The sequence below is a fragment of the Clinocottus analis genome, unplaced genomic scaffold, assembly GCF_023055335.1.
Source record: "Clinocottus analis isolate CAN_PGR_092001 unplaced genomic scaffold, fCliAna1.0.p SCAF_4, whole genome shotgun sequence".
In the NCBI taxonomy this organism is placed as follows: domain Eukaryota; kingdom Metazoa; phylum Chordata; class Actinopteri; order Perciformes; family Cottidae; genus Clinocottus; species Clinocottus analis.
The window spans coordinates 21793760-21810384 of NW_027176153.1; the positions used below are offsets into that span (position 1 = coordinate 21793760).

General features: G+C 40.2%; 1 protein-coding gene across 2 annotated transcripts; it reads left to right on the forward strand.

Moving 5' to 3' along the window:
- The first annotated feature begins 417 nt into the window (after positions 1-417).
- On the forward strand, positions 418-15435 carry LOC137800167 (natural resistance-associated macrophage protein 2-like). 2 transcript variants are annotated; one of them, XM_068597213.1, is made up of 17 exons: positions 418-471; positions 660-720; positions 2594-2683; positions 3834-3991; positions 4110-4232; positions 7261-7380; positions 8716-8822; positions 9314-9384; positions 9482-9549; positions 9729-9884; positions 9973-10131; positions 10246-10332; positions 10666-10785; positions 10894-11043; positions 11432-11505; positions 11588-11741; positions 13891-15435. In XM_068597213.1, exons 2-17 carry the CDS (start codon positions 678-680, stop codon positions 13996-13998), a joined length of 1788 nt encoding a protein of 595 aa, XP_068453314.1. In that variant the 5' UTR covers positions 418-471; positions 660-677; the 3' UTR covers positions 13999-15435. The 2 variants fall into 2 exon arrangements, with proteins under 2 accessions (XP_068453314.1, XP_068453315.1); XM_068597214.1 differs by lacking the exon at positions 418-471 and having other exon boundaries at positions 638-720.
- Positions 15436-16625: the final 1190 nt, after the last annotated feature.

Below are 16625 nucleotides of genomic sequence, written 5' to 3' on the forward strand. Positions count from 1 at the left end.
TTTTTAAATGACCAAGAAGCACAAATGACTTCTTTATAAATCATTGATTGATTTGGATTTATTTTGAAAAGCCGGAAACACCCATTGCTAGATTATTAAACTTTTATTTTGAACCAAAACTATGACGCGTGATACAAAAAAATAATAATAATAATGAATGAGTGAAAAAAATAAACAAAGATCATATCACTCGAGTAAAATACACATTCTTCAAAGATTCTTGTATACCTTGTATACACACACCTGTGTTTTATTTTGGAAACCATAACCTTTCCGTGAGTCTCGTCTCCTCCCGATCCGGGGTCAGCGCAGACTGCTTCATGTATTAACCGTGTCACGTGTTAGAAACAGGACATCGGGTTCATTTGTTAAAGATCATACTGAACGAGTGCACTTTGTCCTCAGGCAGTTTCCCCACATGGTTTCCCCCCTTCCTCCTCCTCCTCCTCCTCCTCTTTTCTCACCTGTCCGGTGAGTCAACTCTCTACTCGGAAGGACGATGTCCAACATATGTGTCCTACCTGCCGGATGCTCTCCGTAAAGCCCTCAGTGGAAGTTAAACACAAGGAAGCAAAGGAATAAGAAATGAATCACATTACCGGAATGTAGCTGCTTTTCTCGTTTGATGTTTTCGAATTTTTTTTATTTTTTTTTTACAGAGTTTTTAAAAAGACATAATGTCACAGAGGAAGAATACGATGTTTTCCTTTCTGCGGTCAGGTGAGTCTATTTGATGAACGTCTCGTGCGATGTTGTGATTACCGCCAGCAGTGGTGGAATGTAACAAGTACTCATGTACTGTACATGTAAACGTGAGGTACTTGTATTGTACACGTTTCATTCAATTGTTTTCTACTTCTACTCCTCTACCTTTCAGAGGGAATTATTGAAACATTCTTTTTACCCAACAATTAAGTAGTTGTTTAAAAAAAGAGATTTTACGATAAAATACAATCCGAGTAGTTGAATGTAAATGGTTGATTTTAGTCAGCCAATGTTTTCCAAAATAAGCAAATAATATACATATTTTTAATAAATACTTATTTGTTTTAACAAATAAGTTTTGTTTATTATACTTAAAGTTTTGTTTATTATACTTATTTGTTTTTAACAAATATGTTTTAATTCATGACTTGAATGAATGAATGAATGAAAAGTACTTTATTAATCTCCAAGGAGAAATGTTTTTTATTGACTCGGAGGTTGAGAACCACTGGACTAAACTGCCCCTATAAAGCAGGTCAAACTCGCTCCTACAACCTGTGACAACAGTCTAAACAACATAGAAACGCTCATTCTTTTGTTCAGATATTTACTGCATGTGGAACATTATTTTTTACCTTCTAACTCTGGTAGTTTTACTTCAACCACAGTTTACATTCTTCTCATCAAATGTTGTTCGAGATGTGACTTTCTCCTCACATGACTATATCTTAACACATTTACCAAATGATTTATAGTGGAACGACACTTCCGATTGACCTCATCATTCGTTGGTTTTATAACATAACATCACCCATAAAGTTCTCACAAGAACATTGCTGTGTTTTCTCATGCTGGTTTATTGACAGAGCACTGACGCCTTAGCTGCACTCCGTATGAAGCTGAGTGGTTCCAATCTCATTGATTGCATATCTATTTAGATATTTGCAGAATAGCAACTAATATGGGTTTGATCTTGTAGAGGGCCTCTGTCTCAAAATCTAACTTTAAGATCTTATTAAGTTCGTATTTTTCTTGATTAATCGTTGCATCTAATATGAATATAAAAACGTGTATGTGCGTGTGTATAGTAGCAGTATATGTATGCACCACAGAGTAGCATTAACACGTATGACACAGCAGGCAGAGACACACATAGTGATGAACATAATAATAAACATTTTTATAGAACTATGTCAGAAATGTTATATTGTTTGTATTATATACCTAATAAAGTGGCCACAGATTTGATAACATGTCAAAAATAGAAGCAGTCACTACTAATAGCTCATTTCAGAATCATATATTGCATCAATGGATTATAATTATTGATTAATTAATGTGTGAATCACTTGAATGTCACAGCTGGTTTAGCTGGGGCTCGTTAAAATTACTTTACATTGGCGGGTATTTTATAATCTGAATGTATACAACATCCTAATTCAATAGTATTTTTAAATCTGTAAAGTACCAAAAGCTGTGAAATAAATGTGTTGGAGTAAATGCAACAATACATGCCTCAAAGTTGTAGTTGTGTAAAAGTATGAAGTAAATCCTAAACCTCAAACGTGTACTTTAGTACAATGATTGACTATATATGTAGTTATTTAGTTACTTTCCACCACTGCGCTGCAGAGACTAACAATAATGCAAAGACTAACAATAATGCAGAAACTAACAATAATGCAGAGACTTAACAATAATGCAAAGACTAACGATAATGCAGACTTAACAATAATGCAGAGACTTAACAATAATGCAGACACTAACAATAATGATTATCTTTGCGCTTTTTTTCCCATGGTTCTCCGTGAGTGAAGTATTTTGTTTTGTGTGCTTTGTGATCACACACATCGTTTGAATCCCAGTGTAATAACCTGCTTGCTTCCAGTCAGAGACCCCCCTCCTGAGAACATCCACATCTCCTCTCTGCCTCCCAGTGTTCCCACAGATCAGGAGCCAGAACACACTGCAGGACAAGGTGAAGATGTTTGTTTCGTCCACACTTTTTGTTGTGTGTGTGTGTGTCAGCAGAGATGGATCCTCTGACACTGAAGCATCATTCTTTCTCCCTGAAACCAGAACAAACACGTCTCTGACGTCTCTCTGTTCATGCGATACTCTTCACTGGCTGCCTTCACGCACCAAGAACCGTCACCGTGCAGCTATTTTTAGAACAAAATATGTTTTACTTCAGCACTTTGATTCAGACTGAAATATCTCTGCATAACTAACTGATGAAAGTTACAACCACAGAGACAATTCAGAGTTCTGAACAAAGGAAAAGAAAACGCGTGATGATTATTTTTAACAAACAAGCTAATGACCAGAAACGGCCTCTTTACGATGTGTAAATCTGCTGGAGTCATTCACTGTGCGTTCACTGCAGTGTGTGATCTGTGTGTGATGTGAGTCACGTGCAAGCACTTCTATAACCCTCAGTTATTATTATTGTTGTTGTTTTTGTTGTGATTTATTTGTCTGAAAACTGTGGAACCAGTTTTGTCTCGAGACCTCTTTTTCCCTGTGTTTGAGTCGTTGTAGGAACCCCAAATTAATTACAATACTTGTGTTTATTGTATGTATTTGTTTAACAAAGTCTTTAGAAAAAAATGTATATCTGCAAAAAAAAAAAATCACTTTTAAAAGATATTTTGATCATAACTATGAACATCCATGAGCCAGCTTCCCCAAAAATGCCTTCTCGAGCAGTCAATAAGACACTTTTTTTTTAGAAAAATTAGGAACTAAAAAATTGGAATCTGCAACGAAAATCACAATAAAACAAAGTGTTGTCCTGTTACGAAGGAGTTTCAGTCCAAAAGACTGTCGTTCGGTTCAAAAATGGAAAAATGATGTATTTTATGCCAAAAGATTGTCTGAATGGGGCATGCTGGGACTTAAAATGGGAGCGGGAGGATTTTTTAAAATGTCTTCTTCATGTTTTTTTTACGTATTAACCATATTATTTATAATTTTAAAGGGGCAAAGAGAGCCAGAGCGGAACCATTTTCTTGCATTTGAATGTAAAACATTGAAACATTTTAATGTACGTGACAAAAAAACCTGAGCTTGAATCCTCGTGGGAATCAGTTGTTGTTTTTTTCACCATGTTTTCTGTCACATTTCAGCCGCTGCCATGGAGGCAGAGAAAGCAGTGATCCAAACCACACACACACACACACACAGGGGGTCCGCCCCGTCGGTCTTCCTCCAGAACCAGAACAATGAGCCTCTCTCCAGTACGTACTTTGAACAGAGGGTCCCTGTTCCCGAAGAGGACGGCGAGGTAATACACGAGTCAACGAAAAGTGACAAATAAGAAAGCTTGTATTTAAAAGTTATGCCAATTTCCAGTGCAGACCGCTGTTTGCTTTTGTTACAGCCTGTATTTCTGTCTCCTGCAGAGGGCGTTTAGTCTCCGTAAGCTGTGGGTCTTCACCGGGCCGGGGTTTCTGATGAGCATAGCCTACCTGGACCCGGGTAACATCGAGTCTGACCTGCAGTCCGGCGCTAAAGCCGGCTTCAAGGTACGCGTGGACCGCAATAACTGACACGGGCCGCCGTGTTCACTCAATTACAAATGTTTTGATGTGTGTTTTGAATGAATTTGTATGATATTAAGTGGATATTTTCGGATGTACACCGTATGAGCACATGAAATAATGAAACAGTTGTTCAACAGTGAGCTGTGAGACCGAGCTCTCCGTGTGTGAAGCAGACACGTCAATAACTAATTCAGTTTAGTTTATATAATTGGGTAAAGCTTTATTTCTGACTTTGGGTGTTTCATTGAAGCTACGCACCTGTTATAGTTCAAATACAGACAAAGTTTAAATTCACTTCAAATTCATTAAAAATTTCATGTGACAGTATTTTAGCAGACATATAATCTCACTTACTGCTTTATGTCAATCAAGTTGCCAAAAAACACCATTAACTACTAAAGCAATCTAAAAAGCAGTGTCTGTTTTCACAATAGATAAACTCACTGAAATGAAGCCAAATTACATCGTTCTTTCTCAGAAACAATGTATGCTTAAAATAAAGATTTGGCTTGTATTTTCACTATTTCACTGCTAATAAACAAATCTATTGGATTGGCAGCGTAATGTGGGTCGCGTTACAATTATAAACTAGTGGAAATAAATTAATTGGCAGGATCAAACTGTAATTCAACAAGTGGAAAAATGATACAACTTGATACAAATGATACAACTGAGCAAACACTTTGTTGTCCTCTCCCGAGCTGTGTTAACACGTCCAGACACACAGCTTCCTCTCACTCTGCTGTTTGTATTCAGTCATGTAAATTATATAATAACTGTAATACTTCCTGAAGGACAGGTTACTTGTATTTAATCTCAAAGTGACTTGACTTTAGAGTCTCTCGGCGCTGCAGATTTAACAAAGAGGAGCTTTGTCCTGCAAAAAAAAAAAATAGAAGCAAATTCCTGAAGTCGTGAGTCGCAGACGCTTTGAATGGAGCGAATGAGAGGTGGAGTGAATATCTACCGTGCGACCGAGCCCTTAGCCTTAAGCCTGACGGTCACTTATTTGTGTTTCTAAAGTACTTAATGTCCCAATGTTGTTGAGATAAATTAATTCTAAAAAAAACAGTCACTTTAATATCTGGTCTTTTAGACGTGTTATCTGGAGAGTCACACATGAGTGAAAGTTAAAACTTCCCCTGCAGCATCACATGAGAGTAAAACACTTTCTAATCTCAAAAGATGTTTTGCAATAAGTATGCCACATCTAAAATGGCAAATTACATGTAATGTTACATTAAGCTGTGGTGAGGACACAAAGACACAGACTACCTCTACATGAAGCCGTTTAATTTATAAGTTTATGTAGCGACGTCAGTCTCCAAAGAAACACAAATAGCATATACAACCAAAAAATAAGTTACATCTCTTCTTCTTTTTCGTGCTCCTTTCAATTGGAAAAGAGCAACACTGCCTCGGTTGTAACAAAATATATAATACTGAATCACAGAGAAAGTTAGAGATGATAAGAAGTTGTTCACTTCATTCCTCGTGCTGACTGTGATTACTTTGTGTTACAATGCAGCCAAATACACAATATGTTAGTTCTCATTTACACATTTATTCCTTTCTGTTGTCAGAAAACTGAACAAGTAGGAAATAGGGATTTAATTGTTGAAAGAAATCGTTTACTTGGTAGGAAGTTCAAACAAAGTAGGCAAGAGAACGATGCCTGAAACGCAGAGACCGGGGAGTGATCTGGCAAGTCTGATTAACTTTACTAACTCACATATATCCACCTCTACACAGAAACTTGCACAATTGTTTGATGAAAGCTCTGTTCTTCTTGTACACACTGAAACACAAAGCCTGCTTTTGAGTGAAGAAAAACAACAACACTGTTTTAGTTGGTTTGAGTGAGGATTGAAACAAAGAGGAAGATAATTTACACACTTACACAAAAAAAAGTCTCAGTGTGGGGATGTAGGTGTTTGTAAAAGCACTTGTGTTTGCTCTGAGACTACCTCAGAGCAAACACAAGTGCTTTTATGAACACCTGGGTACAGATTCAAATTCACATGGAGTTTTCTGGTTCAAGCCAGAGCTGCCATGACTCAGGAAAATGGCATGCTGTTGTGACTAACACACAATTGTGATTGACAATATTGGAAACTGTCTGCACCGACCACTGCTGTGTTGTGAATACAACCCACAATTGCCTAACCCCCCGACCCCTCATCTAGACACGGATGGGCTGCAACACGTCGCACTTCCTCCAAAACAAGCGCCGAAGAATGCAACAAAAAAAAAAAAATTGGGTTTTTCGAAGTCGTCGTATAAAACCGGTTGGACAAGCTTGCAAAGAACACAATGAAAAGCTGTCAACTCGCTTCTGAGCGTGTGTGTGTGTGTGTGTGTGTGTGTGTGTGTGTGTGTGTGTGTGTGTGTGTGTGTGTGTGTGTGTGTGTGTGTGTCTACTAGTCGTTCCATTAGCTGCTAGCCAAAACACACTGTTCAAAATGCTTCCCACTGTGTCTCTAAGTGCAGACTTGCAGCTTGGGGTGAGGGAGGAGTCAGCAGGCAGTCAATGGCAGGATGAACACAGAACACAGGCAATAAAAGGTGTCTTGAGAGAGTGTGAGTCACCGCAACGGGCAGAGGGCCTTGAGCGTGCGGCCTTAACGGTTTGCTACGCCGCAGAATGCGAGGTTGTAGCCGTGGACAGACACGGAGGTGCACACTCACTCATGAATGCACGGACGCAAGCAAACACGGAAGAGCATGAATCACCTGGTGGAGATGACGGCTGCATCTTATTGTTGTTTTTCACTACCTGTGCATGATGGTTTGTTGTCATGACATCGTTACCGGGTGTCTCACCTGCTAGGACAAGTCAAAATGTCTGCCGTGAATACTGTAGGTCGGTTGATATATCGTTCCCATAATAAATGTGTGAAATATTTTTTTTTTCACAGGATCAAAGAGGTGGATTTACAAGTATAAACCATTTTTTGTTGTACATTTGTGAACATCGCTCAATTAACAGACTCTGTTCTGGTCTCGTCAGCTCCTCTGGGTGCTGTTGGCCGCCACCATCATCGGGCTGCTGCTGCAGCGGCTGGCGGCTCGGCTCGGCGTCGTCACCGGGATGCACCTGGCCGAGGTCTGCAACCGCCAGTACCGCACGGTGAGATATCAGTAATCTCAAGGTGTTTGCTACAGCGCCTTTTTGCACAAATGGAAAGCTTCCCCAATAATCAACAGCGATGCAGACATGATCTAACTCAGAGGCTCGGCACTTGTTCAATGTAACTCAGTAGTTGCAGCAGCTGTATGAGCAAAAATATTCACTAAACCCAAATGTGAGCCCCAAATAGTTTTCAAAACTGTGAGAAATGTCCAGTTAAATCTAAAGTGACTTTTACATTATTGTGTAAAAGTGCCTCTGCTTCCTGAAGTGGAACTGTTAACCACATGGCTGAAAAAACAACATGCGAGCAGCCCTGTTCTTCTCTGGAGCTTAACTACTGTATCTCTGCTGGACGCATTTTACGAGGCTGCAATGCATGTGAGAAAAAAAAAGTCAGGGAGCTGCATAAAAGGAACATTTTCTGATGTTTGCTTCTGTCCGCTCCTGTTTTTAAAGGACCTGAGGCACAGCTGAAGAACCCAGATGTTTGTCTTTCTGATTGCCCGGCCGGTCCAGTTAGTGCTCATGTCCACGAACCATTTTAACCTTTTGGAAACTGTGCGCGAAAATCCTCCCGCTCCCATTTTAAGTCCCAGCGTGCCCCATTCAGACAATCTTTTGGCTTAAAATATGTCATTTTTTCCATTGTTTTAACCGAACGAAACAATTTTTTTGACTGAAACTCCTTCCTTACAGGCCACGTCTTTGTTTTATTGTGATTTTTGTTGCAGACTCTAATTCTTTATGTCATAATCGTCCAAAAAGGTATCTTATTGGCTGCTCGAGGAGGTATTTTTGGGGAATCTGACTCATATCATGCTGTATGTTCATAGTTATGATCAAAATATCTTTTCAAAAGTTTTTGTTTTTGCAGATATACATTTTTTTCCTAAGACTTTGCTGAACAAATACATACAGTAAACACAAGTATTGGAATTGATTTGGGGTTCCTAAGACAACTCAAACACAAGGAAAAGGAGGTCTGGAGCCAAAATTGGTTCCACAGTTTTAACGGGTTAAAGTTCAAAGCTGTGAGCGTTTCACTGACTATGAATTAGAAAGTGAAAATGCAAAAGCACCAACTGTCTTGCACTGAAATACATGAATTTGAAAACCATCTGAATTTATGTGGTGGGATTTCCTCTCTTTTTCTTTTTGTATTAATTAGCTTCAGATGTTCAGATTCAGACACAATTCAAGTGTTTCCAGTCACTCGCCTGAACCTTTCTTGGATCATGTGACTGTGACCTGATCAAACAAAGGTCTGACCAGTTTAATTCAACTCTATTGATTATCATTTGAAGCCCAGATGTTCATGTTCCGTCCGTGCAGGTGCCTCGTGTCATCCTGTGGTTGATGGTGGAGCTGGCGATCATCGGCTCAGACATGCAGGAGGTCATCGGCTGCGCCATCGCGTTCAACCTTCTTTCCTCCGGCAGGTAACGTGAACAGACACAACATCCACGTGTTGGTTGCTGGACATTAGGTATTCAGATCCTTAAGTACAAGTACTAATACCACAGTTGTTATATATTCCTATAATAATCAATCATGAGGTTATTATCACTCATGCATTGATGTAAAGTCATTGTTGTACTGTTGATTTGGTATTAACTAATGATTGTTTTGGATTAATCTGCCGATTACTTTCTCCTTTAACCAATTGATTGTTTGGTTTGTTTAACTAGAGCTCAAAGTGGCATCTTAACAATGTTTGTTTTGTAAAAATCTTAATGGTCAAGTAACTAACGCTGTCAGACAAATGCAGTATAAATACAACATTTTCATCTGAAATGTACTAGAGTAGAAGTTTAAATTGGCATGAAAAGTACTTTGTCACATTCCACTACGGCTGCTGCTTCAAAATGTCTTTAATATTTCTTTGTTGTGTGTGTGTTTGTGTTTGTGTGTGTGTGTGTGTGTCCCACAGGATCCCCTTGTATGGTGGTGTCCTCATCACAATCATCGACACGTTCGTCTTCCTCTTCTTAGACAAATATGGTAAGTTGTGGTCGTACTCTTCCAGGAAACTGTCTCCACAACAACAATAAATAACAATAAATTAAAAAAAAAAACTCCTGATTTTCCGTCTCTGCAGGCCTGAGGAAGCTGGAAGCCTTTTTCGGTTTGCTCATCAGCATCATGGCCATCACCTTTGGATATGAGGTGCAAACATTCACACATCTGCAGACGGGTGTTTCTGTGGGCCAGCTTGTTAAAACATTTAAACAATCCTGAGTCGGTCACCAGTATCCAAGAGCTTTATATCCTGACACACTGACACTGGACTGATTCTCATTGCCTTTTCGTGAACATCTCCACATGCGCTGCTTTCCCTTTGGCAGTACGTGACGGTGAGTCCAGACCAGGGCCAGCTGCTGAAGGGGATGTTCGTGCCGTACTGCGAGGGCTGCGGCCCCGTGCAGCTGAGTCAGGCCGTCGGCATCGTGGGAGCCGTCATCATGCCTCACAACATTTACCTCCACTCGGCTCTGGTCAAGGTGCGATCAACTGCTGGATATTTAAGGCATTCCAGCTTGATGAATCTTGTGTCAGCAAAACATCACGAGTGTCCACATGTCCTTTCAGTCTCGAGAAGTGGATCGGTCGAACAGGAAAGAAGTGAGAGAGGCCAACAAATACTTCTTCATCGAGTCCACCATCGCGCTGTTCATCTCTTTCCTCATCAACGTGTTTGTGGTGGCGGTTTTTGCGGAGGCTTTCTATGGACGCACAAACCAAGAGGTGGTGAGTATCTCGTCATGTAAAAAGGGAGACATTTCACGACCTTTTGGAAGAGCAAAATGCCGTGTGTTTCTTTTCTTTGCTACAGATGTTTGTGTGTGTTTTGTTTTATTTCAGTACACTGTCTGCAATCAAACAGGAAGTCCCCATTCAGATATTTTCCCTGTGAACAATGACACTCTAGCGGTGAACCTCTACATCGGGGTGAGTTCAGCTCGGGTAGGATTTTGTTGACTGAGCAATATCAATTTAATCAGTTTAAAGGAGGTCTTCAGCTGGTAAATAATGGAGGCAGATTCATAAAAGAAGGCTCGAAATCAAAGAGACATTTTTCATTTTTATTTTGGCAGGTATTGTGCTTTTTAATCCACTACATCGATCTCACAAATTGAGCCACTTTGCAGATTCAAACAGAGAACACAAAATATAAATCAAAGATTGTTTCCCGCTCGACAGAGGACACAATCTGAGAGCAAGACGGGTGTTTGTGAATTCAACGCCGCTGTCGAGTTGACCAACTTCTCCGTCTGTTTTCAGGGAGTGGTGCTCGGCTGTTTCTTTGGCCCGGCGGCGCTCTACATCTGGGCCGTGGGGATCCTCGCAGCTGGTCAGAGCTCCACCATGACTGGAACGTACTCCGGCCAGTTTGTCATGGAGGTTCGTGGCGGAGGGAGGAGTCGGCCGTGCACAAGAACACACACAGTGACACAAACAGTGGAAACCATCTTGTAAATGTCACAGAACCGGGTGTTTTCCCGTCCTCAGGGTTTCCTGAACCTGCGCTGGTCGCGTTTCGCTCGGGTGTTGTTGACCCGCTCCATCGCCATCACTCCCACCCTGCTGGTGGCCGTCTTCCAGGACGTGCAGCACCTGACGGGCATGAACGACTTCCTCAACGTGCTGCAGAGCATGCAGGTCAGGCCAAGGTGAAAGCTAGTTCGCTGGCAGCTTCATCGACAGCTCTCCGCCTTCACCGGCTTCATCTTTTCTTTTGCTCTCATAGCATATTGTCAAACAATATCTGAAGGCAAAGAGGACTGAGTTAAATAACTGGCTCCACTTTGAAATAACCAAATTCTTAATCCCACATTCTAATACATTACTTGGTCTTGTTTTTAATCACGTAGTCACAGTAATAAAGCTTTTTAACTGTACTTTAACAAAGCAATGGGCCTTACTTTTGGAGTTTTGGGGAATCCAATCCCTCTCAATAAAAATAAAACACCCGTTTATTGCTTTCTTCTCATGAAATGGTATGAACTACATTTTAATATCATAACACTTGTTCATTCTTCTCTCACAGTTGCCATTCGCCCTCATTCCCATCCTCACTTTCACCAGTTTGCCGTCTCTCATGAATGAGTTTGCCAACGGATTGTAAGTTCGTCTCCATCATGAAGACACAAAGACAGCTGATGGTCGTCTCTTTTAAAACACACTCCCTCTCTTTCACCTGCAGGGTGTTCAAGGTCGGAGGAGGACTCGTGATCTTGATCGTGTGTGCCATCAACATGTACTTCGTTGTGGTCTTCGTGACGGACCTCAACAGTGTGTGGCTGTACGTGCTGGCAGCGTTCCTCTCCATGGCATACCTGACATTTGTGGGATATTTGGTAGGTAACATTGGGGGGAGGGCATCTGGGTTGTTTCAGTGTGAAACCTGAAACTCGCTCCAGCGACTTCAACTCTAATTATAATTGCAGTCAAAATATGTTCCAGATCATATAGTGACAACACCAGAAAATCCTGTTTGCACTTTTGGTTTTTACAATATTGTTGCTGCTTTTATCTGCCTGTTAATGTTCTGTAATTATCTGGGAAATCCGACAACCTTTCTCACGCCAGATGATTCAAAGATAGTTGAAGGTTTAATGACAAATCTGATCATGTTAAGGAGGTATAAACACCTTTTTGTATCTTATTATTCATTATCACTGGTATAAATAATTGCTGTAGAGATGGAAAAAAACATAGCTATCTTGATAATCAATCATTTTTAAAGCAATAATGCCAAAAGATTTACTTCCTCCAGCCTCTCAAATGTCATTATTTGATTAGTTTTTAGGCTTTGATAAATACTTTTAAATTTCAGGACAAAACATATCTGGAAAAACTAAACGTTTCACTATTTTTCTTGCATTTTATAGAACAAGCAATTAATGGAGAATATAATAAGCAGATAATAAAAGCAATCATTAAAATAGCAAATACGACATTGTTTACTTCCCAGCAGTCATAGAAATTCTTTAACAATATAATTATGAGGACAAATAAAATATTGTTAGATCACAGTTCACCATTGGACATCTTGCACAATCTTATCTTACATTTAGTTTTTCAAAAACTGTTGTTTTTTTTTTGTTTAAAGCCAATTAGGAACTGGATGGCAGGTAATGTTCTGCAGTTAAATACAGATAAATCTCTTGATTATCGTTACCAATAACCTTCACGAACCTTGGTGCCTCGTCATTATCTTAAGCGTCTATTTTGCAAAGTCTTGATGTGATTTTTAACCAATCCATGAATTTTTTAAACTCTCATTAAGACGCCGAGTCAATCATGTTTCCTTCACTTCGTAAACACAGACAAACTTGGGTCTGTTGTGTCGATAAATAAAAAGGAGATGCATATTCATGCTTTCATCTCATCACGTTTGGGCTCCTATAATTCTGTCACGGGTATGAATTGAAGTAAGAACCCAAACGCCGACAATCGTATAAAGAATATTTAATTCCAACAAAAAAAGGAAAAAGGTTCCTAAAAACAGACCAAATTCCAACAGAACGAAAGAAAAAAGCAGGAACTGGACCAGGGACACGCTACACAGTACACACAGTACACACAGTACACACAGTACACACAGTACACACAGTACACACACAACAGTGTTACACAGTACAACCCGACAGGGGGACAGGAGACAAACAGGGTTTGAACACAAGGGGAAGGTAATGAGACACAGGTGGAAACAACGAGGAAGCACAGGTGAAAACAATCAGACAATCAGGAGACACACACACACACAATAAGGAACAAGGCACACAGGGACAGGAAGTGCAGAGACACTGAGGATAAACTACAAAACAGGAAGCCACCCAACACCGTGACAAATTCTCTTTTTTTCCCGCCTTTATAAATCCTCCCTGCACCATTTAAAAAAAACGCCAAAAATACTACCTTTTGGCTCTTAACACGATCCAACAGATGGTCACACATTACACCCATTTAACCTCCGTGCACTGGTTTCATTTTAAAATGTTGGCGCTCGCTTACAGAGCCAAGAATATCACAGATCTTCTGCACTCCCAAACCACCACCAGAGCTCTGAGGTCCTTTACCGGGCGTTTTTTTTTTTTTTTTTACATGTACCTCGGATACATTTTAAGTGTCGGGAAGATTGTGTTTTCCAGTCGGCAGCCCTGAGCTATAAACTGTAATGGGCTCCCGATAATCTTGATGTCTTTGGGCTCAATAAAAAAAACAGCTAAAACCTCATCTGTTCAGGGAGGCAATGTAGCATGATGCATTTTATGCTTTATCTTGTGCTTTTTTTTGCTATTTATTTGGTGTTTTTATTCATTTTTTATTTTATTTGACTGTATTTAAGTTTATTTCCTTGATTGTGAAACACTTTGGGACTAGTGTCTGTCCATGGAGCCATATAAACACGCGTTGCGTTGCATGCTTGCTCGTACTGGATGTGTGATCTTTGTCCGATCGATCAACTGACACGTGTGCAATCTCTCTCTGTCTGCGCTGCAGGTGTGGTTGTGTCTGATAGCTCTGGGAGTTTCCTGTCTGTCCCCGACCTCCTCGAGAGAGAACGACACGACCATCCTGATAGAGCGGCGGCCCGAGTTTGACTCCTGAATCACATATGGACTTTTTTTTTTTTTCAAAAGTGCAGCTGTGAGCAACCCGACTTGCCTTTTTACTGACTTCTCTTCCAGCACATTTCGTCTTCTTCAGTGCCGATTTATTTATAACAGAAGTTCAGGAATGAATGGAATACATGTTTTTATTTAGTAACACCTTTAGTCACAGCCCATATGCTGATTTTACAAAACAATTAAGATGTGTTTTGCCAACTTAACTGGTTTACAGGTGTGAATGAGCTTTTACTGTAACGCTGGTTACAACTAGAGCTGTTAACTATAAACCTGATAGCTGCTAGATAGAGCGTATGGGCTGATTTGTTTTATACCTACCCTCACAGTAGGACAACTGGATGCTGAAAACAAAACGCGATACATTACCTCACAACATAACCTCCCTGTCTTCCATGATATCACTTTGACATTGTTATAATTGCAGGCATGATGCACCATGAAGGCCCCTTTCTAAACAGAATACTCTTAATTAAACAATGAAAACTCTCAATAAACATGAGAGATTTATGGTAATATTTTAATAAACATTAATAAATCTGTGTACGATGATGTAAAATCAGTAAGGAAGATATGGCTAAGAATACCACATTTTGTGAACTACTTTCCAGCAGTAATAATACAAGTATATTTCCTAGTGATATTGTTTTTATACCCAGATAATTAATACCTGGACACAGATAACCAATTACAAAACATAACAGCTTCCTGCAGCACAATAAGATCTAATGACACGATAACTGTATCTATTTATAAATGTGTAACATCTCTAGATAGTCAAATATAGAAGACTTTTGTAGATCGTAACTAAGACTTTTGTTTGGAGAAACTGAATTCGATGCACTTTAAGACTCCGTGCAGTCTCTTTTATGAACACAGGGAGGCAGTGCAGGCCACCAAAGACACTCCTCAGGACAGTAAACATCTCACCGAGCAGAACAACATAACAACACAAAATGACACAGTGTGTTACATCACGCTTTATGAGTTGCATCACGCTTCGTGTTGTCCTTTCAGCTGCACATGAACAGCATTTTTTGGATCAAACAAATACAATATAATTAGCTGCAGTGATTCGACTGCTATATTCCTGTACTTTCTGGTTGAAATTGCCCACGCCAGAGGGGGTGGTATGTCTGAAGAGTTGCAACCGTTGTGCAACTGCAAGCAAGCACTGCTGGTTTCGGTGTTGCTTGAATTCCAGTCCTGAAGTGCTTCAGCGTTTGCAAGCCCAGGAGAGGGACAGGTTTTTCTTTGCATTGTGGCGGGGAACTTTTTTTTTTTTTTTCCTGTCATGGAGGCAGAGTTATGTAAGCGAGGAGAGTCTTCCCACCGCCCCTCTCTGTTTTTGTTTTTCTCAATGAGTCAATGTCTCCCTGCCTAGGCCTCACAGCCTGTCCAGTAGGCCCCTTTCCTGGAAACATAGCCTAGCAGAGGCCACGCAGGGGCAGGCCTGCAGAGGTGGGAGGGGAGGGGAGGAGGAGAGGAGAGGAGGCAGTAAGGGAGGGTGGGCGCTTCCAGCAAATCACATGATTGTAGACCCTACAGCCCAAGCCTTAAATGAGGCTCAGATGCTGCAAACACATTTCAACAGCTAGTTTGTCATCAGCATGATTGGATGTAGAAAATACATGGCAGCGTGCACGAGGCTGTACGCAGACACTGTGGATTCCCCAGGTGTGAAATGTAGAACTGTAACCACAACGCCTGATGGATGTAAATGGAGTTTATTTGTATGTTTGTGTGTGTAAGTGTGTAAGAGGTCAATGTTACTTTTGCCATTAAAGTCAACATCACCACAGATTGTTTAGCTATGCAGTTTTGTCCAGAATATTTCTGAATCTTTTCTCCCATATTTACAATTGATTTGCATTAATATGACAGGCTATTTTACCAGTGTTGTGTGTTTGTCAACGTGTAACAGATTTGCAAATGTAAGTCGCTGATTTATTTTTGCAAAAACATATCCGTGATGAATTGAAGTAATTCATGCATTACAGTAAATGCAGTAAGTTCCATGTTTTATGACTGTGGCTTAATATAATTGACTGATTTTATGAACTGCAATAACGATCATTACATGTGTTATAGAACTGAAGTCCCACTGAACAAACACAATAAACTACAGTACAGAACTACAGGAATTGTGTCAGGACTATTCCTTTTTTAAATCACATTGGCCTGCACATCATACATTTTCATTTCACTTTCTGTGAATATGAACATCAGGTTTTAAATCTACCACACTTAAGATTAATTTCTACGTTCACACGCTTTTTTTTTTTTTTACACGCATGCTTGCGCATTACTTCTGTTAACTGGTGAAGGATGGATGTAGGTTTAACTTGAACCTGATGTTTGCAGTCACATGTTTTGCACAGCTTTTTTTCCTGGGGTACAACCAGCAGCAGCTCTCCACACCAGGCTCAGAGCCTCAAACACCAGCTTCCTCCCTTTAGCGCTTCTTTTCAGAAGAATGCAACATTGCAAGGAGAGGGCAAGACGCACCAGAGATCAGGCAAAGATAATGAATTTTAAATTGATTTAGTAAACGGTGGCATCAGCTTCAAACCGCATGACTTTTTCCAGCTGTGCGGTCCATACTTATTT